Source organism: Fistularia commersonii, chromosome 17 (assembly GCF_037954325.1).
Source record: "Fistularia commersonii isolate RoL2024-O1a breed Wild chromosome 17, RoL_Fcom_v1.0, whole genome shotgun sequence".
Classification (NCBI taxonomy): domain Eukaryota; kingdom Metazoa; phylum Chordata; class Actinopteri; order Syngnathiformes; family Fistulariidae; genus Fistularia; species Fistularia commersonii.
Window position 1 is genome coordinate 14,903,070 of NC_141300.1, and position 26,950 is coordinate 14,930,019.

The 26,950-nt window shown below is 40.9% G+C and overlaps 1 protein-coding gene across 1 annotated transcript in view; it reads right to left on the reverse strand.

Annotated features, from left to right (window-relative positions):
• Positions 1-23,753, reverse strand: part of pclob (piccolo presynaptic cytomatrix protein b) — a 53,705-nt gene extending 29,952 nt beyond the window's left edge. Inside the window, exons 1-11 of the mRNA XM_086163697.1 lie at positions 22,866-23,753; positions 21,486-22,265; positions 19,390-20,205; positions 16,694-17,503; positions 15,651-16,562; positions 14,648-15,478; positions 13,405-14,229; positions 11,229-12,362; positions 9,590-10,588; positions 8,204-9,130; positions 48-824 (exon numbers count right to left, since the gene is read on the reverse strand). Of these exons, the coding sequence (XP_086019823.1) occupies positions 48-824; positions 8,204-9,130; positions 9,590-10,588; positions 11,229-12,362; positions 13,405-14,229; positions 14,648-15,478; positions 15,651-16,562; positions 16,694-17,503; positions 19,390-20,205; positions 21,486-22,265; positions 22,866-23,753 (9,699 nt within the window). The remainder of the gene's footprint in view (positions 1-47; positions 825-8,203; positions 9,131-9,589; positions 10,589-11,228; positions 12,363-13,404; positions 14,230-14,647; positions 15,479-15,650; positions 16,563-16,693; positions 17,504-19,389; positions 20,206-21,485; positions 22,266-22,865) is intronic.
• Positions 23,754-26,950: the final 3,197 nt, after the last annotated feature.

Sequence of the window (26,950 nt, forward strand, 5' to 3'; positions counted from 1 at the left end):
TCAATCATAACAATAATATGATAATAATAAAAAGTATTTTCTCTTACCTCGGAGATGATATTTCTTTCAGTTTGTGACTCTGGAACTAAAGAAACACCAATTTCTTTATCAGCCATTGTATCGCTGTCTACCACTGTATGCGGCTCTGCTTCCAGTGCTAATTCTGGTGCTTGAGACATTTCTTCCACTAAAGATGTTGTGGCCTCACTTTGTTGTAGTTCACCATCAGGCTGAACAGTGGTGACAGTCGTCTCCAAAGCAGACAGTTCTGGTTTCGTGTCAGTCCTCAGAACATCACTGGCCTTAGCATTCTCTGGAGCAGTAGAGAATATTACTTCATCTGTAACCTCAGTTAATGCTTGTGCCTTGCTTGTCTCGACTTTGTCTTGGTGACGATCAGGTTGGGTCTCTCCGATCTGTGATGGTTCTGTCCCAGCGGGCTCTACTTTTTCTGACTCTTTCTTATCATCCAAAGGCTGTTTTTCTGGTACCACCGGTGGAACCTTTTCTGCAGTGCTTTTGGTCTTGGGCTCAATGTTTGTGGAGTTTGTCGTAGCCATGGTGTCACTCTCAACAGAAACAGACGCTACCTTTGCTTCCGTTGTTGCCGCATTGGTGGAAGCACATGTGGCTTGGGATTGAACGGCAGCTGGCGTGGCGTCTGCCTTTGCCGTTGCAATTTGGAGCTCTGCCTGTTTGGCTGCAGGTGTAGCTTGAGCTTCTGGTATGGCCGGCTTTGGGAGAGGTTGCGGCAATTTTACAGAGTCTCCCAGTTGCCCCGACAAGGCCCTTCGAGTCTGGCAGGTTAGACACAGCCATTCCTTCTGTAAAAGCAGATATATAAATGACACATTAAACACACATTTCAAATGATGTCTTGCATTCATATATAAATCAAATGTCAGCTGTTTAAAATGTTTTGTTTAATATCCTTTTTTTCACACCCCACAATGTGCCTAATGTAGCCACAATCAAGACATTTCACATACCGAGCTTAATGCTTAATACGTGTTGATGAAATCACAGCCCATTAGACTTACGTCTACAGCTTGGACAGCAAGATAATCGAAATTGATACCGCATATATTGTGATCAAAATTAAAGACGTGGATGGGTAAAGACATGGTACGGTAAAAGAGAATATAGAGCAGCATTTTTTTTTTTTATTGTAATAAAAGTTAGCATCAATGAACATTCACTCATATGATTTATTGTGTCTACTGTGGCAACATGAGAATGAAAAGCTGAAGTTGTTTTCATTTGCGCTTTCTTTGCTTCCCTGTCAACTTTAAGATTTCACTGTTTTTACTTGGACAGATTGTACGGGTTGACAACAGTCAAGGCTTGAGTCAAACATGGAAACCTTATTTGTTTTATTACTTTGCTCTACAATGGTGATAGGAACTGTAATGCTGGGGAGATAATGGTAGTCCATGTATATGAGTGTATATACAGGATTGTCTCGGAAAATTAGAATATTTTGATAAAGTTCTTTATCTTCTGTAATGCAATTAAAAAAATCAAAAATTACTTTTTCATGATATTGTAATATTTTGAGATAGGATTTTCAAGTTTTCTTAAGATATAAGCCATAATCATCAATATTGAAATAATAAAATGCTTGCAATATTTCAGTTGATTTGTATTGGATCCAGAATGTATGACATTTTCTTTTTTGTAATAGCATTACAGAAGATAAAGAGCTTTATCACAATATTCTAATTTTCTGGGACAGTCCTGTATACCTCCTGCTCCTCATGATTTTTTGTGACTGATATAATACACCCTCTCTTATATTACGGTTTAGCTCTTGATCTCAAAATAAACCTAAAATCAATTTGTCTTCTTGTGAAAACTAGAAGAGTACATTAATAAGACTCTAAGAAAATAAACAAATAAACTGAAAACCATTAAGTTAGTTTCCAACTGGAGAAAACTGTGAAAATTATAGATATTTGCAATTTGTAAATACAACTTGTCATTACAAATAATTCATTTGTATGGTGCCAAAAAAGGTAAGAATTACAATAAAAGTTTTACCAAAATATTATTCTGATCCAAATAACACTGCAGCACTATACAGTGTATATGTGTATATTTGTTTTTTCTTCAATGATTAAATGAAAAAATCTCCCGTATAGGTAAAGTCTCTAATCTATCTACTTCTCCAATTAACTAACTTAATAGTAGATTCAACTCAGACAGGGAAAACAACTGAATTTTAAAAGGCCGCTCTACATCAACCTTGAAATCAGTCGGTCGCAAAGCAAAAGAAAAATCTCTATACACACATAAATACCAAATTCAACCTCAGCTTAAGCCATTGTCTTGCGGCCCTGAGTTTGAGAGCCGTGCTTCAGCGCCACAGGGCCCTTTTTTCTAATTAAATCTATTTCATGATTGAAGACCAGAAAGCTGTAGGAGCGGCTGCTGGCCATGATTAGCTATGAGTTGGATGATTAGACCTTCACAGTGACAACACAAAAATTATTGTCTTGACCTGCAGGCCTGCTGCATCATTGAATCTGCCGGACCTTATGAATCACGACCGAGTTTATTTATGTCACTGCGAAATACAATGCGGTCATGCAAAACCTAGGGAAATCAGAACTGTTAAGTTTAAAGTGCAAAACTGTAAATTAAATTATAAAAGTGCACAAGTGTCTATCATATTAAGGCAAAGTGCTTTTACCAAAAGAAACAACTTAGCATGCAGGTCATTCTGCTTTTTTTTTTTTATTTATACTTGGACTAGAACTTTGCTATTGATTTTCTGGCAGATTTCTTTCGCACAAACAATAGACGGTTAATATACACTGCTTTCAGCAGCCTTTGCAGAGCGTAAACCTTCATAAATCAAGCCCTCTGATAATAAGAAATGTTGACCTTATAATCATTATTAAGCAGAGTGCTCCATTCTAAAAACAAGGAAATACAACTCCTTTTTCCTCTTTGACAAATGATGCATCAACCATCAGAAATTGAACCGAAGCCAACGGTGGAAAAAGGGAGCAAAGAAAATGCGAGCAAATGTGAGGTGATACATCTACAAATTAAAGAAAAGGGTAGATGGTATCTAGGCCTTTCCTGATTACCAGTAACAAAAAAGTATGGACTGGCACTATTAGTCAGTGGCGGTACAAAATTATTGCAATACTTATTTAATCAAAAGATGACTCTTTCAAGAATTGTGTAATTGTGTAAAAGGGTCAAATAATCAGGTTTCTTAATTTTAGCACAGCAAGCTGGGTGTCTCACTATAAACAGGGCTTCTGGGGAGAGAAGCGATGCGGCAGGTCTGTTTTGTATCTCAAAGGAGTGACTATTTTTAACCGAGTCTGTTAGTGTCAACATTGTTGCATTGTTGTCTAGCCTACAGGGAGGATCATGACATTCTATAAAAAAAATTAAAAAAAATGAAAATATGAAAACAGACAGGTAAATATATAGAATTACCCAATTGAATGAAGACAAAAGTGTGTGGGTCACGCATAATGCATACTATCAAAGAATGTTTAATAAAAAGAAAAAAAACAAACATTTTCATGAGCTATGTTCAAACATCAAAACTCAAAATGTAATTAACTATACATTTGATTAACTCCATTAAACATATATTTAAAAAAATAGAATAAAAAAGTAACCTTTTGAAAAGTAAAAGTATAAACATGATATATATTCATACGATGTACTAAAATACAAAGCATGAAAAGAAATGACAGGTGCAAAATATGATAAAGCACCTTTCCTTCATTCTGTCACTGGAAGCTTTAGCTGGCAAAGCACAACACACGTGCGCCCTACTTATCAGACAAGAGTCACTCCCTGGCTTTTGATGCAGTCAGCTGAAGCAGAAGAAGCAAAAGATAAAATGGATAAATTTGCTGCTGGCCTTCCGTAGCCTACAGTGACCTTCTTTTGTTTAAACCTATTTTTATTGAAAATGGGGGGATTTCTGTTTACTTGCAAAGAAACAATCTGCTGTTCTGCATTAGAAAAATGGCTCAGTGGATAAGAAAGCTTCGGGCAAAGGATCATATCCACGTGTTAAAGCTAAACTCGTGCTTTACTTGGTTGTACACAGTAATCAGTCGCGCTTCCCAATTCCTTTAACTAGCCTCAAACCCGGGTCTCTTCCTCTCCTTGCTGTCCGCAAGAAATAAGAGAAGTGTCAGTTACATAGAAGGCTCATCTCTTTCAGTTCTAATGCTCCATACTAATATTGCCCTTGGGATTCTGCCTCCTGTTATTACAATGAAAAGTGATTACAAATGCTCATGCTCATTCATATAAATCATATTGTATTTCTTATTCTCCCTCCCTCCTACTATTATCTATTATTGTTATGTTTTTGCTTGAAACTCTGGCACAACAATTTCCTTCGGGATAAATAAAGTTGTTCTCATCTCATCTCTTATGCAAAATAAATTTGTTTTGGATCTTACTGAATTACCATGGTTCATCTCCAGCTCAAACAATAAGCAAAAACTTCTGAGAATTCTAATAGAGCAGCTGAAACTGAATGATTAAGATTATTTCAATAAATGTGTACTCGTGTACTTTTGATATACTGTAGCGACCACTGTATCAAACAGTATTTTGGACTGATGAAATAATTTGTCTAAAAAAGATTTGGATAATTTTGAGTGTAAAAAAAAAAATGGGGAAAAAAAAAAAAAAAAAAAAATCAAGAAAAGTTTTTCTGGTAATATTATTGTCATTATCATTATTTTATTAGTATTACTATTTTTTCCGTCTTTTGAATCTCAACAAGCTGATCAATATTGTAAAATTTTACTAAATTTGGCCTATTTCTTCATCTATCCATCCATCCATTGTCTGTCACTTATCCTGCACTCAGGGTCATGGGGAATAATGGAGCCTATTACGACATTATTGAGAACTATTTATAAATATTGGTCTTGGGAATGATGTCTTCTCTAGTATTTGATATTTGTCAGCAACTATTTTTAAATCATGAAATCAAAACAGACACATTTATCTCAAGACTAAGACAACATTTTGATGGAGTCTGACAAGTACATGTGGTACAAGAAATACTATCAAAAAAAAAAATATATATATATATTTTTTTTTTTTGATAGTATTTCTAGTATTATTGAAAAAAAAAAAAATATATATATATATATATATATATATATATATATTTTTTTTTTTTAAGCTTGGGCTTCATTTTAATACTACTCCAACTACTACTCTACTACTAAAAATAACAGTGATATTTCCATAATATTTTTATGATCATGATTAAGATTATGATTATTTATGTGACTGTTATCATCCATCCATCCATCTTCTTCTGCTTATCCTGCACTCTTATCATTTTTATTATTATAATTAGTGGTAGAGGTTGTATATAATAATCTTCTTTTTCTTCTTTTCCTTTGTGCTGCTACCTTCACGGACTGCCACAATATATCAACCTCCTCCATCTAACCATGTTCTCTGTACGCTTTTCTTTCACACCAACCAACTTCATGTCCTCTTTTACGGCAGTTCCAACCTCAGCGTCCTTCGACCAATTTATTCACTATTACTTTTTATAATGTCAAAACCGTCTCCGCCCGGCCCCTCTGTCCTGATCACCAAAACATCTAACATGCGCTGTCCCTCTGACGCACTGGTTCCTAACCCTGTCCGTCCTCGTCACTCCCAAACGGCACCTCGACATCGTCATCTCTGCTACTTCCAGCTCTGCCTCCTGTCTTTTTCCTTCTATGTGACACTTTTTCACCTCCAGACCATTCCTAACAAACTACCCCTTCAAGAGAACTCTTACTCTATTACTCTTCCTGTCAAAACTATGATAGTACAACTTAAAACCTGCACCTCCACTTCTAGCCTTGCTACCTTTCCCCCTGCTCTCCTGGACAGACAGTAAATCCATGTCAACCAACTAGCTAACTTACTCTCAGTTCCAGTCTTTTGCCTTTTTCGTCTCTCTCTGCTTCCCACAATAGCCGAATTTCCACAAGTACTCTGTAGGTTATTGGCACCGGTGGCGGTCGTTGTTAACCCGCATTTCCCCTATTTGGTTTTGGCGTAAGTTTTACTCCGGATGCCCTTCCTGGCGCAACCCTGTGTATTTATCCAGGCTTGGAGCTAGCTGAAAAAGTCACTTGGTTGTCCACCCCGTCCTCCAACATTGCATAATAATAATTATTGTGATTATGATATTAATAATAATTATGGTTACCTGATTCAGGGTAAGTCAATGAATGAATAAATAAATGTTCCTGCAGAGAAATGCCAGCTGTTCAACACTAAAACATGTGTCACATGTCATTACGGGAAATGTAGACGGTTAATCTGCTTCACCTCTGTTTCTTGGCATGTCACAGGGTTTTACCATCTCCTTTCTTTATTGGCTGCAAGAAATTCCCTGATTATTGCTCTACTTTATCAGCCAATCCCATCTCAGTAATATTGTTGCACAACAGCTCTAATACATTTTCAGTAAAGCTGAGGCAACCTTTTCATGCGCCATTACATAATGACTCGGGCCACAACTGTCATTGTGCAGACCCAACAACCACCCACATGTAGCTTGACCTTCATTGCAATTTAATTTTGCTTGAGCTCTCTAAATAATAGAAATAAAAAAATACAGTCAAATTAAAAATAAATAAATTAAAATAAAACACACACCCACACAAATTAAATTAGTAAATCTGCAATTTCTCTCATAATTTATAAAAAAACAGATCTAGAAAATCTTTTTTTTTTTTTTACAATTACATTAATTTTAAAATATTAATTATCTTTGTAAAATAAGTACATAATCTAATTTCAAACCCAACTGTTCAGATTATGATACTGTAACACGCATGCTGTGTGCAGCATGCTGCTTCCTCTCAGCTTTGACTTTGAAAAAACTAGTCAGTTGTTTGACCGTTCACGGCTTGCTGATAACGTAGAAAAATAAATTGAAATATCTCATTAATTTACCCCAGCAGGGCGAGACCACTGAAATCAAACAATCATCTATTCGACATATTAAAAAGACTAAGACTATTAGATTCAATAAGTTCAACTTGGCTTATATTTGTCGGCTGGACCGCTTTTTAAAAGCCCTCAAGACAAAAAAAAAAATCCATGAAAAAAGAAGAATAAAGACATGAAAATGTTAGAGTTTGAGAACATTTGGTCTCAAACAGAGAGGGATGGGGAAAAAAAAAATTATAATTAAGTATAAAAAAAAGGTACATGGTCTTCATATGTGTGCTTTACTTTATAATCATTTCTGTCACTTTAAATGTGTCCAGTGAGAACCACATAAATATTTGCCACTTAATGCAAGTCATCTGTGGTGCAGCTGGTCTTCAACCAGCACTAAACATGAACCGATTACTAATCCCTGAAACTGGAAAGGTCCCTGATGGATGCATAAGTCAGTAGCCAGAATTCTGCAGTCAAACAAGCTCTGATCCCTATCAGCTTCTAAAAAGTGGATTTAAGACCCTGATAAATTCCAACCACCTCCATACTTGACGGATGAAACGATTGCAAAAAAAGAAAAAAAGTCCTTAATCGAAATCCTTAACGTGCACTGCGTCGATACACATCCTGCCTGTGACCACATCCTGTTGGTCTTAATCTTATCCATGAAACTCGCATGTTTGTATCTCCTTACAAGGATCATGCTTGGGTTAACTCTGTATGTCTGATGTTGAATCAATATAGTATCATTCCAGTTCATCCAAAGTTATTATTATTCATTATGTACATTGCACATATCAATATGTTGAGTATTCTTGATATCTCTCCAAGTATATATCATTTTATCCCCTTTATGAACACATGAACCACCACACTATCAAGCTCTTTTATAGTGTGCTGTGTTTACCCAAACTTATTTATAGCAAATGAATATGCACACCATTGTTATGAGAATAAATCTGCAAAAAGCTCAGCGTCTCAGCAGAACCTCAAGAGATTGGCAGCCCTTTTCGAGGATTTGCTTTACATCAGATATAACAAAAGGGTTTTGATGAATTGGGCTGGGTGTAAAGAAGTGAAAATTATCAAATTTACAGCTGTCATTTTCAATGATGAAATACAGAAATTTGACAAATGGTCTTTGTATTTGTGAAAATGTAGGAAATAAGGACAATGATGAACATTTTTCTAAGCCCAAATATACAAAATTGTGAATTGTGAAATAAATAAAAATTACTCTTACCCCTTCAGTATTAGGTTCGGGGTTAAATCCACATAAGTTGCAGACGGTTGTCTTACATGCAGTGCAGACATTGAAATTAGGCTGATCCTGGGAAGCCTTATTAAGTTCAGCTTTACAAAGTGGACAAGTTTCTTTCGGGGACTCTTTCGGTGCTTCTGTGGTTTTCGCCAGATCCGCGGACGTTTTTTCTTTGGGCTGTGCCACTGCTATAGGCTGAACCTCTTTTGGTGGCAGTGACTTCTGGGCAACTGGCGACTTGCTCTCCTTTGCTGGCGACATCTTGGGAGAAATGGGCGGCGTAGTTTTAGGCTCGTCTTGAACAGCCGACGTTATCAACGTCGATGCGGAGCTAAATAAAGAGGAACCATAACCAAACATCTTTCCTGCCACGGAGTCAGTTGACTTTGTAGCAGCAGGTTGTGCTTTAGGACTTCCAAAGCCAAAAAAGCCACCTTTGTCCTGTTTAGCCGGCTGGGTTGGTGGTGGCGCAGATTTGGCTGGAAGGGTTGGAGATTTCGAGGGTGGTTTCAGAGGTTTCCCATCTTCTTGTTTTGTGACGCCTGCTTTGATTCCTTGATTTGCGGTTGTTAGAACCTGCATGTCTTGCGCTTTTCCAGTAGGCTTCTTCTGAGAAACAAGATCCTGGGATTGTTCTTGACCGGTATTTGTTTGCCTTTGGGGTGCAGTTGACACTGTGGCCTCATCTTTCATTGGATCTTTCTTTAAGTTTTTCTTTACAGTATCCTCTTTTGCAACTGCTGTAAACTTCTCTTTCTGGTCTGATGTCAGCAATTTATTTTGTTCAGATGCAGGAGTTGAAGATCCTTTGGTTGAGGGGGGCCTTATTTTCTCCAAAGGAGGTTCTGTAGACTCCGAGTTTCCTTGTGCTCTCTTTGTCTGGCATCTCAGACAGAGCCATTCTTTGACCTTGAAGCAGCGACACAATGAATACATTACTGGGCTGTCATTTAAGATGTGCATGGCATCCAGAAAACATGAAATAACTTGAAATGGGATGAAAATCTGTTTTCATCATTATTGTACATGAACTATAATTATGCATTATATCAACATTTTTATAACTATTTGTAACCATTGATGGAATTTACAGAGGACACATTGAGTTCCTGAATTGCAGCAAACCAATTATACCAGGTAGATTTTTTTCTGGCTTTGTCTTGAATTAAAGAACTCTGTATATTACCGTATAAACAGACACTTCAATTAAAGCTACAAAAAGTACTGCCTACATTTGATTACATGACGGTAACTTAAACAGCAAACTCTATTGTCAGACAACAGCGTCCAATGACATCTTGCCCCTTCTTCTCAAACAGGCATTCAATGTTTTTTTTCCAAAGTAAATACAATAAAAGACTGATTTACCTCGGTTATGTTTGGCGCCGGATTGAATCCACACTGGTTGCAGACGGTAGTGTTGCACTCTGTGCATGTGCTGACGTTGATGGGGTTTTTGTCTTCCATCTTAAGTTCCAGGGTGCAGAGCGGACAAATGAACTGTTCTTTTTCTGAGGTCCCATGTGTACTTGCTGCTACTTTGAGGGGTTCAGACGCAGTTTTGTCCAGTTTTATTTGTACGGTTGAGGGATCTTTTCTCTGCTGTGGGGCGTCTACTTTCTCCTCCGCGGTTTTCTTGATAGTTGGATGTTTGCTCTCCTTTTCAGGTTCAATTTTGGGAGAAGAAGGAGGTGTGGTTTTTGGTTCATCTTGGACGGCAGATGATATCAAATTGGAAGCCGAGCTCAAAAAAGATGTTCCAAAACCAAACATCTTTCCAGTGACTGACTCAGATGATTTTGTGGTGGCGGGCTGTGTCTTTGGACCACCAAAACCAAAGAACCCTCCTGACTCCTGTTTTGCAGGATGAGCAGGCGGGGGAACAGATTTGGCCGGAGACTTTCCTTTGTCTGCAAGTTGTTGGGGTGCTGATTTTCCTGTTTTGGGATCCAATGGATTTGCAGACTTTGCAGTAGAAACAGCAGCTTTTGGAGCTTGAGAATGGGGTACGCCATGTTTCTCCCCAGATGTCCCTTCAGAAGGCTTATGTAAAGGTGATGATGCATCAGTTTTGGTAGCGATGGCAGGCGCGGTGGACGAGGGTGGATTTAGAGGGGTAACTTTCTTTGTTGGTGCTTCAAGGCCGGGGGATTCAGTTTCTTTGGTTGTGGAAGAATTGATAGACTCGTCCTTGGTCGTTATGTTTTTCTTGTCTTCCTGAGTAGAAACTGGTGTGTCTTTCTCCTCTTTCGTGGCAGTTCTTTCTTTGCAAGGTGAAAGCTGGGGTTTCATCAAGGGAAGTCCAAGAGGTTCAGAGGCTCCCAGTGCTCTCTTCATTTGGCAGTTGAGACAAAGCCATTCTTTCCCCTGAAGCAGAAAAAAAAAAAAAAAAAAAAAAATCAAGGTTATTTCCTCTCTGTTGTTTCAATATTAAACCCGACGACTGCTTCAAGGTCAATTAAAACGTGTTCAAACATAAAAGTTAAGAGGAAATAAAATTACACTTCAACAATGCATCCAATTTTCCAAAAATAAAAGAGATAGATAGATAGATAGATAGATAGATAGATAGATAGATAGATAGATAGATAGATAGATAGATAGATAGATAGATAGATAGATAGATAGATAGATAGATAGATAGATAGATAGATAGATAGATAGATAGATAGATAGATAGATAGATAGATAGATAGATAGATAGATAGATAGATAGATAGATAGATAGATAGATAGATAGATAGATAGATAGATAGATAGATAGATAGATAGATAGATAGATAGATAGATAGATAGATAGATAGATAGATAGATAGATAGATAGATAGATAGATAGATAGATAGATAGATAGATAGATAGATAGATAGATAGATAGATAGATAGATAGATAGATAGATAGATAGATAGATAGATAGATAGATAGATAGATAGATAGATAGATAGATAGATAGATAGATAGATAGATAGATAGATAGATAGATAGATAGATAGATAGATTCCTCTTACCTCTGCTACACTTGGCATTGGACTAAATCCACACTTGTTGCAAACAGTGGTATTGCACTGGGTGCAGGTGTTGTAAGCAGGAGGATCCATGTTCAGCTCCACTTTACAAAGAGGGCAAGTCGACTGTGGCAGTTTTTGAGGAACTTGAGATGCTTCTTGTGCTGAAGACTCTGACAGCCCGTTCACCACCTGCCCCGGAAGAGCAGCATTTGTCTGCTCGGGTTGGTGTGCCCTTGTTTCCGGTCCCTGATCGGCCGGTAGCTTCGCCTGCTTTGCTGGAGTTACTTTTGGGGACACAGGAGGGCTGGACTTGGGGGAAATTCCAGACCGTAACGTTTTATCCGACACTGTAACAGGGGCAGACATTTTGCGAGAACTTGGTGGTGTTTTTTTAGAGTCCTCTTGTACCGCAGATGTTATCAAACTGGAAGCGGAGCTGAAAAGAGTAGAACCGAATCCCAACATCTTTCCCGTCACCGCATCGGTAGTTTTTGACGCAGCTTGCTGAGACTTAGCGCTACCAAAGCTGAAGAAACTTCCTGTATCTTTACTTGCTGCCTGCGCTGTTTGGGATGCAGATTTGGCGAGTGATGCATCAGGAGGTTTGACGCTTTCACCGGTTGATCTTTTTACTGTTTCAGGTTTTGGAGCCGATTCTTGTTTCTTTTCTAATTCTTCTTTAGTTAAAGGTGGGTTTGGTGAATCCTTGTTCTTCTTGGGTGACATGTCACTATTTGTTTGGACAGGAGGACCTTGAGCACTCTTGACTTTATTGGGGTCTGAAACCACAGCTGCCGTTTCTTTGTCGGGAGGAGCAATGACTGATGGAAGGTCTTTTTTCGGTGGTAAATCCGCTTTCTCATCTTTTGTGGGGTCAGAGAAAGCACTTTTGGTGTCATCAATCTTTTGTGATTGGGTTGACATTAAACTCTCCTCCTGTTTTTTGTCCAGTACTTCTACTTTTTGTGCGGGTTTAGTATATTTCTGTTTATTTGTAGCCTCGTCTGTTGGAGGAGCTGCAGGTGTGGCTAATTTTTCAGGCATCACCTGAGGTTTCATCAGTGGAGGCTCTGCTGATTCAACTTCCGTTAAAGCTCTTTGCACCTGGCAATTCAGACACAGCCATTCCTTCACCTACGGGAAAACCACATTATTATTCATGTATATTTTTTATTGATGTATCTTATTAGCATTAAATGATGGGATACTTTTATACAACAGCAGAATAAAGTATGGTGCCACATCAATGTTTCAGCATTGACCCAGCAATGTACTTTTGTGCAATAGTTACAAATTGGCTCAAAATCTGGACATACGTGATGAAAAGGTAGTAGAATTTCTTATATATTTTAAAACATAACTTCAAGACAAGGCACTGGATCACCAATTTTTTTGTGTGTGTACCAATATATTACAGCTCTAGAGTCAAGGCTGAGTTAATGTATTTTCATCCTTTTTGCTGAGGTACGACAATTAATGTACCGTAATTTCCGAGCTATTAGCCGCCCCTTTTTTCACACGCTTTGAACACTGCGGCTTTAGCAATGATGCGGCTAATTTTGGGATTTTTTGGGGGCTAACGAGCTTCATGCCGCCAAAACATTTAGCCTCGTCACATCCAACCAATGAAACGACCGTGAAATTCTGAGGCTTCTCAATTCCGACAGTGAAGAAGACAACATTTAATGGTTTTAGTGCGCAGGAGGAAGACAAAGATAGCGATCAGCTGGGTGGGGATAGAAAATGGATGGACTGTTCAGAAAAATAAAGCATTTCCAGTTTGTATGTGTGGATGTTACCCGTATGTATTAAATTAAAAGTAAAAAAAAAGAAATGTTACTGTGTAAATATCTCGTGTTACAACGTGGACACCTGCGGCTTGTAGACAAGTGCGGCCTATATATAATAATAATAATAATAATAATACATAGGTTTTCTATGGCGCTTTTCATGATACTCAAAGACGCTTTACAAGTGAGAGACAATATATATGTACACAATATATATGTACACATTTATTTATTTTTAGCCGTTGCGGATTGCATTCAAGTGCGTTAAACAGTCAGGAAATTACGGTAATTTTAAGGCTGCACAACCGCAATTCAAAACAATGAAGAATTGAAAATATTTTAAGAAAAATGCATGACTGATAAATATTTAGCAGAGTTGTACTCACCTCCGATGTATCTGGCATGGGGTTAAATCCACACTGCTTACAGACAGTATCCTTGCATTTAGTGCAGGTATCGTAATTTGGTGTCTCTTTGGACCCAAAATTGAGTTTGACCTTACAAAGCGGACAAGTGGACGTTCCTGCTTTGACCGCTTGTGAAGGCGCTGCGGTGCCGGGGATCTCGGATGGGACTTTGTCCACTTTATCTTGTCCTGATACAGGCGTCTTTGTCTGCTGTACCTTGTCTGGCTTTTTCTGTTCATTCTTTTGGGAAGCGGGGGATTTGATTTCTTTCGCCGGGGACATTTTCGGAGAGATGGGCGGGGTGGTTTTGGGCTGATCGGGAACAGCCGAGGTAATCAAACTGGAGGCAGAACTGAAGATGGAAGAACCAAAGCCGAACATTTTTCCCGTCACCGACTCGGCCGGCTGTGCGGCTTCGGACTTTTTACTGCCACTGCCAAACCCGAAAAACCCTCCTGACTCTTGCTGCGTGGCTCCGGTAGGAGCCTGTTGGACTGGTTTGTTAGGACCTGAAATTTTCTGGGGCTCTTTTGTCGGGTTCTTTGTCGGAACTGCGCTCATCTGTTTCTGACTTTCTGGTTTGTCAGCAGCCTCCGCTGTAGATGGCTTTGCTGCCACAGCTTGTGGTTTTCTCTGAGGAGAATGTGGCACTGATGGCTCTTGCTTTTCAAGTTTAGCCGAGCTCATGACGTTTCCCTTTTGCTGTTTTGACGATACCTGAGAGTTGATAGAAGCAACTCCCGGGGGATGTGCTGCTCCTAGAGCCCGCTGCGTTTGGCATGTTAGACATAACCACTCCTTCACCTACAGAGAAAAAAGAACTAGTAAGAGAAAACTTTCCATAATGGTGGACAAATGTTTATCAGTAAACTGGTGTATGATATTTCTCAGCTGTGGGATTTTCTTTTTAAGATAATGACACTAAATATAATGATACTGTGTCAGGTTGTAAACTGAAGTTTAAGAATTCAGTAATTCATATTACATTGGTAAAAATAGATTGAATGTACAGATCATTTAGATATAAAGGAGACATGCACTTTCACTATCAACAGCAGTTAAATGCAAATGTCAAGATCCCTGTTAAATAACGTTAAGATTTCTAAAATATAAAAGCACCTGTATGTGTGTGATTGAAATAAATTCAAAATATTTGAGATGTCACAGATTCCGTCAACAAGGTGACTCTTGACAACTACCTCACCTCCTCTCTTAAGCTTACCGTTGTTTCATTAGGCACTGGATTGAAGCCACACTGGTTACAGACTCTGCTTTTGCATTCAGTACAGGTATTGTAGTTGGGAGGATCCTTCGAGCCCACGTTAATTTCATCCTTACAGAGTGGACACCTGTTCTGGACTGGCTTGGCAGCTGATGAAGAATCGGTCTCAGACTTTGAGGGTTCTGCCGGAGCTTTCGCTCCTTCGGTTGGACCTTTCGGAAGTGTCTTGATCTGCCGGGTTGACTCTGTTTCCTTCTGCTGCTCCAGTTTAGGGTTTGCAGGAGACTTAATCTCTTTGGCAGGGGACATCTTGGGAGAAACCAGTGGAGAAGTCCTGGACTGGTCCTGAACAGCGGAATTTATTAAAGTAGATGCCGAGCTGAATATTGATGAACTGAATCCAAACATCTTCCCAGCGACTGACTCTGTGGGCTTTTCTGCCTCCAGTTTCGAATTAGAGCCACCCAGGCTAAATAATCCTCCAGAATCTTGCTTTGGAGCTGAAGCAGCTCTACTCTGGTCAAGTTGTTTCTTAGAATCGGTCTTCTGATTGCCTTGCGGTGTTTCATTATTTCCTTCAGGTTGCCCTGACTGCAATAATGTTGTTGACACGTTTTTCCGACCGGACTCTGATCCCGCGATCTTGTTCTGTTTTATAGCAGGGCTTTCAATTTTACCCGTGTTTGGTTTAGAAATGTCCTTTAACTCATTTGTAGCAGAAGAAGAAACTTTGCTGGACCTGGCTTGAGACTTCACCGTAGATGACACAATGGGCTCGGATGCTTTAACAGCTGTTTCCATCTGACATTTTAGACAGAGCCACTCTTTTACCTAAGACACAGAGGGCGTTTGGTTATCCAAAAGCATCATAATAGGCTGTTGACATCAAATGTTGCAGGTTAAAGATCAGTGAAGACCAAATGCATGCGTGATGTATTTTAGATATGTCGGAAAACAATATAACAATCACAGAAAATAGTCAACTTAAAAACCTCTCACTTACCTCTCCTTCAAGAAGTTGATTAAATCCACACTGGGTACAGACAGTGACCTTACACTTACTACATGTGTTGTAGTTCACCGGGTCCTTTGACCCCATATTTAGCTTGACATTACAGAGTGGGCAATTTTCCTGGCCTGCATTTGGATTATGTTGGGAAACCTTGGCTGCCTTTGGTGACTGTGGTTGCATTTTGTCCTGTTTGCTTCTGCCTGACACTTCTTGCTTCTTCTCCGGGTCTCGTTTCGGAAATGTTGTTTCAGGCTCTGTCGTTGGCAAAATTTTGGAAGAAACCTTTGGCGTACTTTGAGGAGACACCTTGGGTGCAGGAAGAACTTGAGCTGGTGCAGACATCTTACGAGAGCCTGGCGGTGTTGTGCGGGATTCCTCCTGAACAGCCGAAGATATCAGAGTGGATGCTGAGCTGAAAATTGAAGAGCCAAAACCAAACATCTTCCCCGTTACGGAGTCTGTTGTTTTTGCGGCATCACGACTGCTCGTGGTCTGTTTGATTGCAGGTTGAATTTTAGGGTCGCTTCGTTTTGGAGAACCGAGTGCCTTCTGGCTCTCCGGAAACTCTTGCTTGTCACTCTTCTGGATACCCTGTCTGACATTTTCTAAACGTTTAGCACTCTTGTTTGCAAGAGCAGTGGGTTCCAACTTCTGGGGGGAACCTTGAGTAGAATTCCCATTCTTTTGTTTGGCGTCAGAAAAAGTAGTCTCTCTTTCTTGACAAATATCAGTGTTTGACGATTCTTTTTTTAGAGTTTTCACTTCATTTGTAACCGTCCCCTTTAGCGGTACATTAGATGGAGACATTTTGTTCACGACATCATGAGGTCTTACAGGTTGTACGGGCTCGGATGTATGAGGAGCGCTTTCCACCTGGCAGTTCAGACATAACCATTCCTTTACCTGAAAAACACATTTTGAAGTAATTATCACCATTTACAAATGCATGCAATCATAGAACCTTGACAAAATATACATTTTAGGGTTCTTTATATAATCATAATATTCACAGTGATGTCATTTGCTTTTGTTACCTCCAACAGATTTGGCATGGGATTAAATCCGCACTGGTTGCAGACAGTGTTTTTGCATCGGGTGCAGCTGTTGTAGTTGGGAAGCTCCTTCGAGCCAAAATTGAGCGCAGCCTTACACAGCGGACATGTGGACGGGCCTTTCTCGGACACTTCCTGGGAACTGACTGCACTCTTCAAAGGACCTGCTTGACGTTTAGATGGTAACATTGGTGACGTCTTGGAGTCCTGGACTGGCTCTACCTTCTTCTCTTTGTCTTCTTCCTTATTGGGGGATGATTTAGTAACCTTCGCAGCAGAAATCTTGGGCGAGAGTTGTGGTGTTTTGGGCTCCTCTTGGACGGCTGAATTTATCAACGTTGACGCAGAACTAAAGATAGAGGAGCCGAAGCCAAACATTTTTCCGCTTAGTGATTCACTGGACTTTACAGAATCAGACGGAGGGGTAGACTCCTCTTTTTTAGTTGAGGTAGTGTTATTCTGCATTTGCCCAGATTTAACGGTTGTGTTTGATGCTTTCTGGGGACCCGGCTTAGAGTCGTCCATCTGAGGTTTCTGCCCGAGAGCTTTTACTGGCTGCTCTGCAATTTTTCTCTGAGGTGAGCCGGGTGCAGGGGTCTTCTTCACTTGAGATTGAATAGAACCTTGATTGTTTGTATTGTGAGATTTTTGAGCACTTTCCTTATTTGGGGGACTGGGAGATGCGGGGACTTTGTTCGGTGAGGCCTGCTTTTTCATCATTGGAGTTCCTGGAGGCTCAGATGCTCCTAGTGCCCTTTGCATCTGGCAGTTTAGACATAACCATTCATTCACCTGCGAACAAATAATGTAATACATTCAAATTAGAATTCATTATTGGTATATTTCATTGTAGGTCTGCAAATATATTCTAATTAACTTGTTCTATCAACTGAATAAAATTGAATATGAACTGAATAAAAAGCTACCGGTGAGCCTCTCAGTTCTCCGGAACTGAAGAAGCCTCTGAGACGAGGGGTGAAACATATTCAAGTCCAGTTGCCGCAAAAAGAAGATTTCAACAAGAATTCACTCTGACCTGGATGACTGAGAACCTCCGCATAAGAATATCTCTAGATGATAGAATAGTCAAGTTTACCCCATGTTTTGAGAAAATACAACAAGCTACAAGCCTTCTTTCTGGGAGCCAACCTTAATACTCTGCTGAAGCTTGGGACCAAACTAATGGGCCCTATGAAAGGATAACTGGGTTGAACTGACAGACTCTCGTGGCTTTGCAGCTTCAAGACACCAAATTCTCAGAAGAAGATGTGCACTAAGAGAATGACTTGAAATCCTTTTGTTTGAAATTGGCACTGAGGGGGCTGCGAGAGGACCGGACCGGCCTGTTCGTGGCAAGAATTTATTTTGACTATTTCTGCCAGTTTCTGCCAACTATTGTCTGGAAATGATAAAGAAATAAATGCCTTATAGTCAACCGTCTGGTTACTTGTTCGCTTCTGGATATGTTTATCAAGGGGTTAATACAGGGAAGATTATCATTCATATATGTTTAGTTTAATGAATGGTTTTCTCGTAATGTGTTATATTGCCTTTTAAGAACTCCTTAAATGCTAACTATGAAAAGTCCAGAGATGGAGTTCTGTTTTATATGTTCCGATAAACCATTGATTTAAAGTCAATCATTGTAGCAACCGGCTGAGGACAAATGTGAAATTTGATTTTACTTTCCAACAAAGTATTCTAATGGGCAAAGATAAATTCTTGAGAATAAAAATGATTAAAGAAAAACAAAAACAATATGGATTTGGTCAGACTGTCTACTGAATACAGTCGAGATCGGATTTTGTTTGCAGCCTGTATTGACTCAGCTCTGTCTACTTCTAATTAAGGCAAGGATTTGTGATTATTGTCAAAGTGGCCTTTAGTGATCATCCATTGGATTTTGATGTTAAACAATGTTTTTCTTTATTATGCTGAAAATCTTTATCCTTGTTATTGACTATGATACAAGGCGTGGAGTATTAATGTAGCCTGTGTAGAGCAGAATATTATCATTTGAAGTTTTCATTTGCATGTTTGGAAGAATGGCTTATGTTTTATTCATGTTCAAGCTGAAGTGACCAGGGTCCGACGGGACGCAGTCCTGCAGACTGACACATGACCCCCAGAGACATGAGACAAGTCACTGCTTTCTTATCCCTTATTTTTTTCCACTTATTTATGTTGCCAATTTTTAGGGGTAGATTATCCATAAACGCAGTCCTAGTTTGACATCAAAATCTTGAAAGAGGTAACGAAGAAGTAACATCAAACACATTTATGCTTTTTCGTTCTTCTTTTCTCTTTGGTATGCTTCGATCTAACCCTATTCTCTGCATCCTGTTCTTTCAAAACAACAAACTTAGTGTCCAATTTCACAGCATCCAAACCTCTCCTCTCTGGTGTTTCTGACTGGTAGTTCCAACTCCAGCATCTTTCTATAAACGTATTCTGTATGTCTGACGTGTATAAGTCCGAACCATCAATCTAGGCTCTCTGACGTCAGAGAACACAGATTGATGGTCAAAAAAGGGTTTGCAGTTTCCGTCTAATGGACTCACAGATCCCATCCATCCTCGGTTCTCTCAAAGAGAACCTCAACATTCCTCTAGCTGTGCTTCCTGTCTCTTTCTCAGTGCCACCGTCTGTAAACTACAGGATATCGTTGGTTTGCTTACCTCTTTAACGTTTGGCATGGGATTAAATCCACACTGGTTACAGACTATTTTTTTACACTCGGTACAGGTATTGTAGTTGGGATGATCTTTCGAGCCGATGTTAAGTTCCAATTTGCAGAGAGGACAGGAAACCTGGCCAATTTTAGAGAGGCCTGGAAGAGCCGAATCTGTCTTTGGAGGCTCTGGCACAGATTTGTCAGCTTTCTGCTGTACTGCTGATGGGCGTCTGGTCTGCTTCTGTTGTTCTGGTTTCTTCTGTTCTTCCGGTTTATTCGTCGTGGACAATTTGGAGTCTTTTGCAGCAGGCATTTTAGGGGAAACTGGCGGAGTAGTTTTCGGCTCGTCTTGAACAGCTGAGGATATCAAAGTTGACGCTGAGCTGAATATGGATGAACCAAATCCAAACATCTTCCCAGTCACTGAGTCTGCAGGCTTTGGAGCGTCGGCCTGATTTTTACCTCCACCAAAACCAAAGAAATTTCCTGATACTTGCTGTACGCCTTCAGCGGCTTCTCCCTTCTTCTGTGGAGTTACACTCGTCTTGTCGGGCGGTTTCTGAGAACCCGCTTTCTGACCGGCACCGGGGCTGGCCTGTATCTGACCCTTTTGTTGTTTTGCTGCCTCAGCTTTGGGTGATTGTGGTGCAGCCTTTGATAGATTCTTCTGAGGGGACCCTGGCGCAGAAGGGTTTTGTGGTACAGGCTGTGCTGAACTGGTCTTTTTTGATGGAGATATGGCAACAGGGGTCTCTTTCTGAGGTGTAATTCCACCAGTTGCTCTTGTCACCTGGCAATTTAGACAGAGCCACTCCTTTCCCTTAAAGACAAAACAAGGAAAGCACACTTGTTAGTTAATAAAATGAATATGCTATAAGGTGCCCATCTGACCAGAGAGACATCAAGCAACATCCAATATCAAGCACATTGAAATATAAAGCAAAAAAAAACATGTTGATGTTTCTTCGTCCTTAAATTATTCCATCATGTGAAAAATTAGCATTTGCTTAATTTTTTTTTGCACAAACAGGCACAATCAGCCCCATGTGAGAAATTTATTTCCAAGGAATTTCATATAATTATCAATAGCATGGGTCACGTAATGCCCCCAAAATGGGGGAAAAGGTTTTTGCAATTAGTTTAGATATGGTATATTTTCTAAAATGCCTATCCAGCTATCAGGGCCACAAGTTCAGTGGAGCCAATCCCTGCTGACATGTGGCATTAAGACAAATAACTAGTCTATCATAGACACACATGTAGAATAATATGACCCATCAACAATTTTGTCTGTCCAAATAATATATTGCATACTAAGGGGTTGAAGGGACCAGAGAATCCAGAAACAACAAAAAAGCATCGGTAGAACATGTGAACCCCAAACTGAGACGTCCAAGTTGGAATTGAACAAGGAAGCTTCTTGCTGTCAGGTGGGGGGGGGGGGGTTACCACGGTGTCACTAGGTATGGAATATCACTATCACAAATTATGTAACCTTGAACCTCTGCTGGCAAGCTCGAGCATGCTAACAGTATTACATTACAGATATCAGTGTAAAAGTCCTTGTGCCGCAATTTACTATGACGTTATCAGCACCGTTTGATCAATAAAACATGTCTTCCCCACCAAGCAATCATCTTAATGTGATATTTTCACATTTATATTCCACTGGAGCGCTTGTCTACCATGTTTGACCAATTTTTCTGATACAGGCATTAATGGGCAATAAAATCATAGCGCCTTCGCAAATTTTCAGTTTGGTTCAAGGATCTCTATTTCCCCTTCCCAAATTGTTAAACAACGTTTGACAAATTGCTATAAAACTGTGTGATAACTTAATCACTTCCAAATGATCTTTTTTCAGTAGCGTTGTGCAAATGCTGAAATATCGAACGACGGAGCAAAAACACTCAAAATAGGACTCAGCCCGCAGACTGCTTCAAATCCTAAAAATATAAGCGCTTAAAATCACAAAGACACGTGTCACCCAAATGTTAAAATTAAAAGGTGATATAATATTTCATCAAAAAAAAAAAAAAATCTCACCTTCAAGTAAGTACAATTTGTCTAAAATCAATGCGTATATCACTTCTGTCTTACCTCCTTAACATTTGGCATGGGGTTAAATCCACACTGGTTGCAGACGGTAGTTTTGCATCCAGTGCATTTATTATAGTTGGAAGGCGCCTTTGAGCCGACGTTAAGGGCTGTCTTGCAGAGAGGACAAGTGGACTGGCCTGCTTTAGGAACACCGGGGGAAGCCACTCCAGCTTTTAAAGCCTCTGTTGGAGCTTTGTTTGCTTGAACCTGTCCTGCAGTTTGAGCCTTCGGCTGCTGAGCTTGCTCTTGTTTCTTCTCTTGCTCTGACCTTTGTGCGGTAGGTGGTTTGACCTTTTCAGAAGGCTGCATTTTGGGAGAAACTGGTGGTGTGACTTTAGGCTCGTCCTGAACAGCTGAGGCAATCAAAGTGGAGGCTGAACTGAAAATGGAGGAGCCGAATCCAAACATTTTCCCAGTCACTGACTCTTCGGGTTTTGTAGCTTCCTGTTTAGACCCACCGAAGCCGAAGAATCCTGACTCCTGCTGGGGAGCTGAGGTGGCACTACTTTGCTTGCGTCCACCACTGCTTGTGTGGTCTGGTTTCTGAGAACCCGACGCTCTCTGGGACTCCTGTGTAATTTTCGCCGCTGAATTCGGGTCGGCCTGTTTTCGAGCCCCCAATCGTTTAGCGGCTTCACCGTCGACCGACGCTTTTTCTGACGCGGACTCCATTTTCTTGGGTGAGCCAGGTGCCGAGGACTTTTTCATGGGTGATCTTTGTGGTTCAGATGTTTCTTGAGCTCTTTGTATCTGACATGTAAGACAAAGCCACTCTTTACCCTGTATAAAAGATAAAAAAAATAAGACATGGTTAGAATTTGGCCATGAGAATGAAACATCAGTTCAAAACAAAACATTTTAAACCGTAATTATTGATCACTTTTTCACTTTCACAACCGGAAAAATTATAAAGGTGGTCAAAACCAGAGACTAAAAGATGTATTTAACATTAAAATTGATAAGCACATCAGCAATTAGAGATGGCCTAATTACATAACCTTTTTAAGACCCGTGGCTGAGAATCCTTTTAGTGGTTTGTTCTGCGGCTCATTTGTTATTTCTAATTTGTTGGTATTTTAAGTCAAAACAGCTTGGGAAAAGGGTTGAAAGTCATCCACAATAATTATGAAATGGTGCATTATGATTGCAAAATGAAATAAAATACATGGTGCAAATTTGTTTTGACTTAACTTCTCGTTATAATGCATTTTCATACAGTTGAATACTAAGCACCAAACCCAAAAAATTTAGTATGAGAGCGCTGTGGTTTAAAATCTTTTGAAAAATAAAATGCGCTAACGAAAGAAACATGATTGGTAACATCTAGATACGGACGGCGTTACACCAACTAGTTCAAGAACAACTAACCAAAAACTAAACACTGCTACTTACATCAGAGTCCGGGGGACTAAAACCACACAAGCTGCACACTTCAGATTTACATCGTGTGCAGGTTTTGTGGCGAGGCGGCTGCTCGGTGTGCAGATTTAACTCGGTGGTTTTACACACTGGGCAAAGGGACTTGGTTACCGCTTTTGACTGAGGTGCAACTTTTGTCGCCGCAGGTGACGAGGACCCTGCCCGTAACTGATCGGATGCTCTGGTTCCCTTCGGACCTTCTCGCTGACGCCCAGACTTTTCCGCCCCGGGCCCTTGCTGCCGTGGATCCATCTTAGGTAAGGCCTGCTGTTTCGGTTCGATTTTGGGGGAAACCTGTGGTTTCTGCGATGGCGTCGATGAGCCGAGTTGTCGCGGTCCCTTCGTAGCTTCCAGTTTTGACGAGCCCGTCTGAGCGGGACCTTGCTGTTGTTGTTGCATCGGCGTGACGGGAGGAACCGCTTGGGATGAAGTCCTTTGAGATTCACTCTTAGTCTGAAGCTGTTTTTGACCTCCAGGCTTGGGGGAACTTTGCTGGCCTTCAGGCTGTGTCCCAGTCTTTGGAGCAACTTGTTGGCCACCGGGCTTTTTTGGAGGTCCTGCCTGTCCGTTGCCATGTCGCTGAGGTGAGCCCTGTTTGGGAGGAGGATGGCCGCTCTGCAGGGAAGGTTCCTGTCTGGGGTTTTGGGCTCCGTTCTGTTGTTGTGGCCCCTTGCCGGGTTGTCGTTCTACAGATGTCTTGACCCCCTGCTGCTGCTGCTGGGGAGGAGGAGGAGGAGTTCTCTGATTTTTCTCCCCGTCCCCTTCGTCACCAAACAGACCAAACCTGTTCACGGCGGACGACACCGCATTTAACGGGTTCGCCCCACTAAGGAACTTGGAGGAGAACATGTTGGGATCGTCCTCCTCCTCCTCCTCCTCCTCGTCGTAGGAGCTAGAATCTACAGGGCTGTCTGAGTCAGAGCAGGAGCTGTTGCTTCTCTGTCCTGGCTCTGCTGCAGAGGCCTGGGGGGGGGCTGGGACTGAAGCTGTGGAGAGAACATCTACAGTCCCGCTGCTGCTGCTGCTGCTGCTGCTGCTGCTGCTACTGTTGCTCCCTGGACTCGCCTCTGGCTCGGCATCAACATCAGACTTCCTGAGCGCATGATAGAAAAGCAGAACGGGGGAGATTTTAGGGGAAGAAGTGTGACATAACAGAGGACGAGACAGAAGGACGATGAAAGAGAGTGTCAAAACAAAGTTGCAACGTCCTACAACAGGAGCTGTAAGTTGCAGATGAAACTTATAACGTTCACCCACTGATACAGAATTTCTGTGTTTTGATTTGATTTGGTATTGACACAAGACTTGAATCAACCACAAATCCACTGGGTGTGTTACATAATCGCGTGTGGCAAATTTCCCAGGGATAATTTTGTCTTTTTTTTTTTTTTTTTTTTTCCCAAGGCGGGTTAAATGGCAAGTAGAAAGAAATATGGTGTTGCTCGCACTGCATATACAAACCTCATATTCTGACACACCACAGTGCTTGAGTAATAGAATTTACCAGCCAGCTAAAAAGATTACTATTTGCAGTCATGGCCTCTATCCAGAAAGAAAGCTTCTCCGACCAAGGAAAGGGTCCTGCGTTAAAATGCCAGAAGCTTTTCCAGGCAGACCGCTCCAGTCGAAACAAATGACACGACACCAGAGACAAGACACTGACTCTCAAGACCAAACGACCATAAAAATAATTGAAATTTAAATTAATTGAGCCTCTTTTTTTTTTTTTTTTTTTTTTTTTTCCCTGCTCCTTTATTTACTCCCACGTTCTGTTTCCTTGATATATAATCAAAATGGCATCGGTTGTCATTATGAAAAAACAAACATTTCATCCAGGACCGCAGCAGTGCGAGTTAACACGGGGAATCTGTTGTTCTCCCTGGAGAAAATTGCAGGCACATCCGGTTAAGGGGGCCCAACGAATGATGGGTGGGAATAAATACCTTTCTTTTCCCTTTTCTCCTCTGTTAGAAACCAACGTGGAGTTCGGGTGTGTGATAGGCACTTATCTTCGGATTTAACGTTTTACTACGCTCATCCCACCGGTAGTGATGGCTCGTACTTTGGCGGTTAAGAGGATCTACCGGAGCCTATCATCCGCGTTGAAAGGGAAATGGCAAAAATCACACCACAGACACGACAACACGTTATTCCGCATAGAGTACGAAAGGGATGACAGCTTTGTGGGAATTAGAAAACACACTCGCATATTTCCGTGCCCTTGACCACAAGCGTATTACCGCGTAATTTCGGCGCCGAACACCTCCGTGCGGGTTTGAACCCATCCTAAATCAGCGGGGAAAAAAAAATCCCGCAAAACCCTGCCATCGGTGGCATCCCTCAAAAAAAACATCCGTTTATCCGCGCCGTTTATCCCCACCACCACCACCACCCCGACCCTCCAACCCCCCTCCATGCAGCCGAGCATCCTTCACCCTCCGCGGTCACAATGTCAAACATCGTGGCGCGTTATTCCGTGGACGCGCACTGAAAGAAAAATACCTTCAGCAACAGCTGATCTGCCTTTCCATCCTTGAGCAAAACCTCCGCGGGTATGTCCTGTCCGTGTCTCTGTGATTACCGAGGGATGGAGGGCACAGGGCAGCAGATACGGAGCGCTCAGCATCCTCTCCGCCTCCCACTCCAGTGCGCAGGCGCCGTATCTGACAGGTGATCACAATATCATGCACGGAAATTGAAATTAAAGGGGACAAGGAGATTTATTTCCCCCGAGTCATGCGTAATCACCGGGGAAAACGCCGAGATTTAGCCTCTTTTGTAATTTGGTCCCACGTTTTTTTTAAATTTATTATTTATTTATTTATTTATTTATTTTCCCCAGGAACAGTTGGCTTGGGTATATTTTTTTTATTTATTCATTTTTAATCACTCATATTATTAGTGGTGAATAAACACGTCGTGTTTATAGCTCGTGTTTTGAGCCATCTCAGCAGCATTACTTATGTACATTTTTTTTTTTTAACCTGCTCTCCATCCATCGGCATCATTCTGGATATTGATCACCGGTCAAAGAGTTATTGGTTGCAGTACTTCACATTCACCCAGATCCTGTGCAAACAGTCTCAGTCTGTGCTTGTTGACACCATTAGTTTTCAACAGAAATTAATACATTGTCAAATAACCACTGTGGTGCTCCGTCCGTATTATGGACTTGTCCTCGGATAAGTGTCTACTAGCCTCCGTTACAATATTAGCCAATCTTTCTGCCTTTTCACTCCCTGACGTGGAAGTCCCCTTTCAGAGGGATTATAATACTGCATTTTTTGGGGGGATAAAGACACGTCTGTGACATCCAGGCACCCAAAGGCACAAAGCACCTTTGTCTTTTCACTGCAACGGAATTCATATCTTTTCCCATGACCAGGTGTGATGCGATAAGGCCCTTTTTCCAGCGCTTGACCGACCTTCGGTCAAACCTTTGAATTGGTCAAATGCACGAAAAGCAAAGCGAGTTGTCCGAAAATGTGTGCGCGCACGCGTGCGTGTGTGGATGCACAGTGTCTTAATGGAGGTTGTTTCACACACACCCCTGCAAACACATTAGCATACACACTGCACTGAAGAGAATTTCCTGTTCGGTATGTGGTAAGCATGCAGGGATGTGTGGGAGGGATAGAGAGCAAGTGGCGTGTGGGCGTGTTACGTCATGTGTGATGTGTGAGCTGTAGATTTGATATGGTGTCCAAGAAGCGCCAGATTTGGCTTTGCAGCAGACCCTAACAGGAAACATTCATCAGCAGAATCTCCATCTGGGGATATAAATTTGACCATGGGCTTTTAAACCATCTGGAAATCTTTTAAGTGTCTGATTATAACAACCTCATCTTCACAATCTGGTCTTTTGAAACATTTTTGATGGACATAATAGGCGGTGATCCCTTCCGTTTTTGTGCAGCACTAATATTGTGCTGCGATGTTATGATTTGTATGGCAGGGTCATTTTTTTTTTTTTTTTACTCTTTCAGCCAATATTCGGGAGAATTCACATATTTAAATGTTAAACAGTTTTCATCCTGCACAATGAG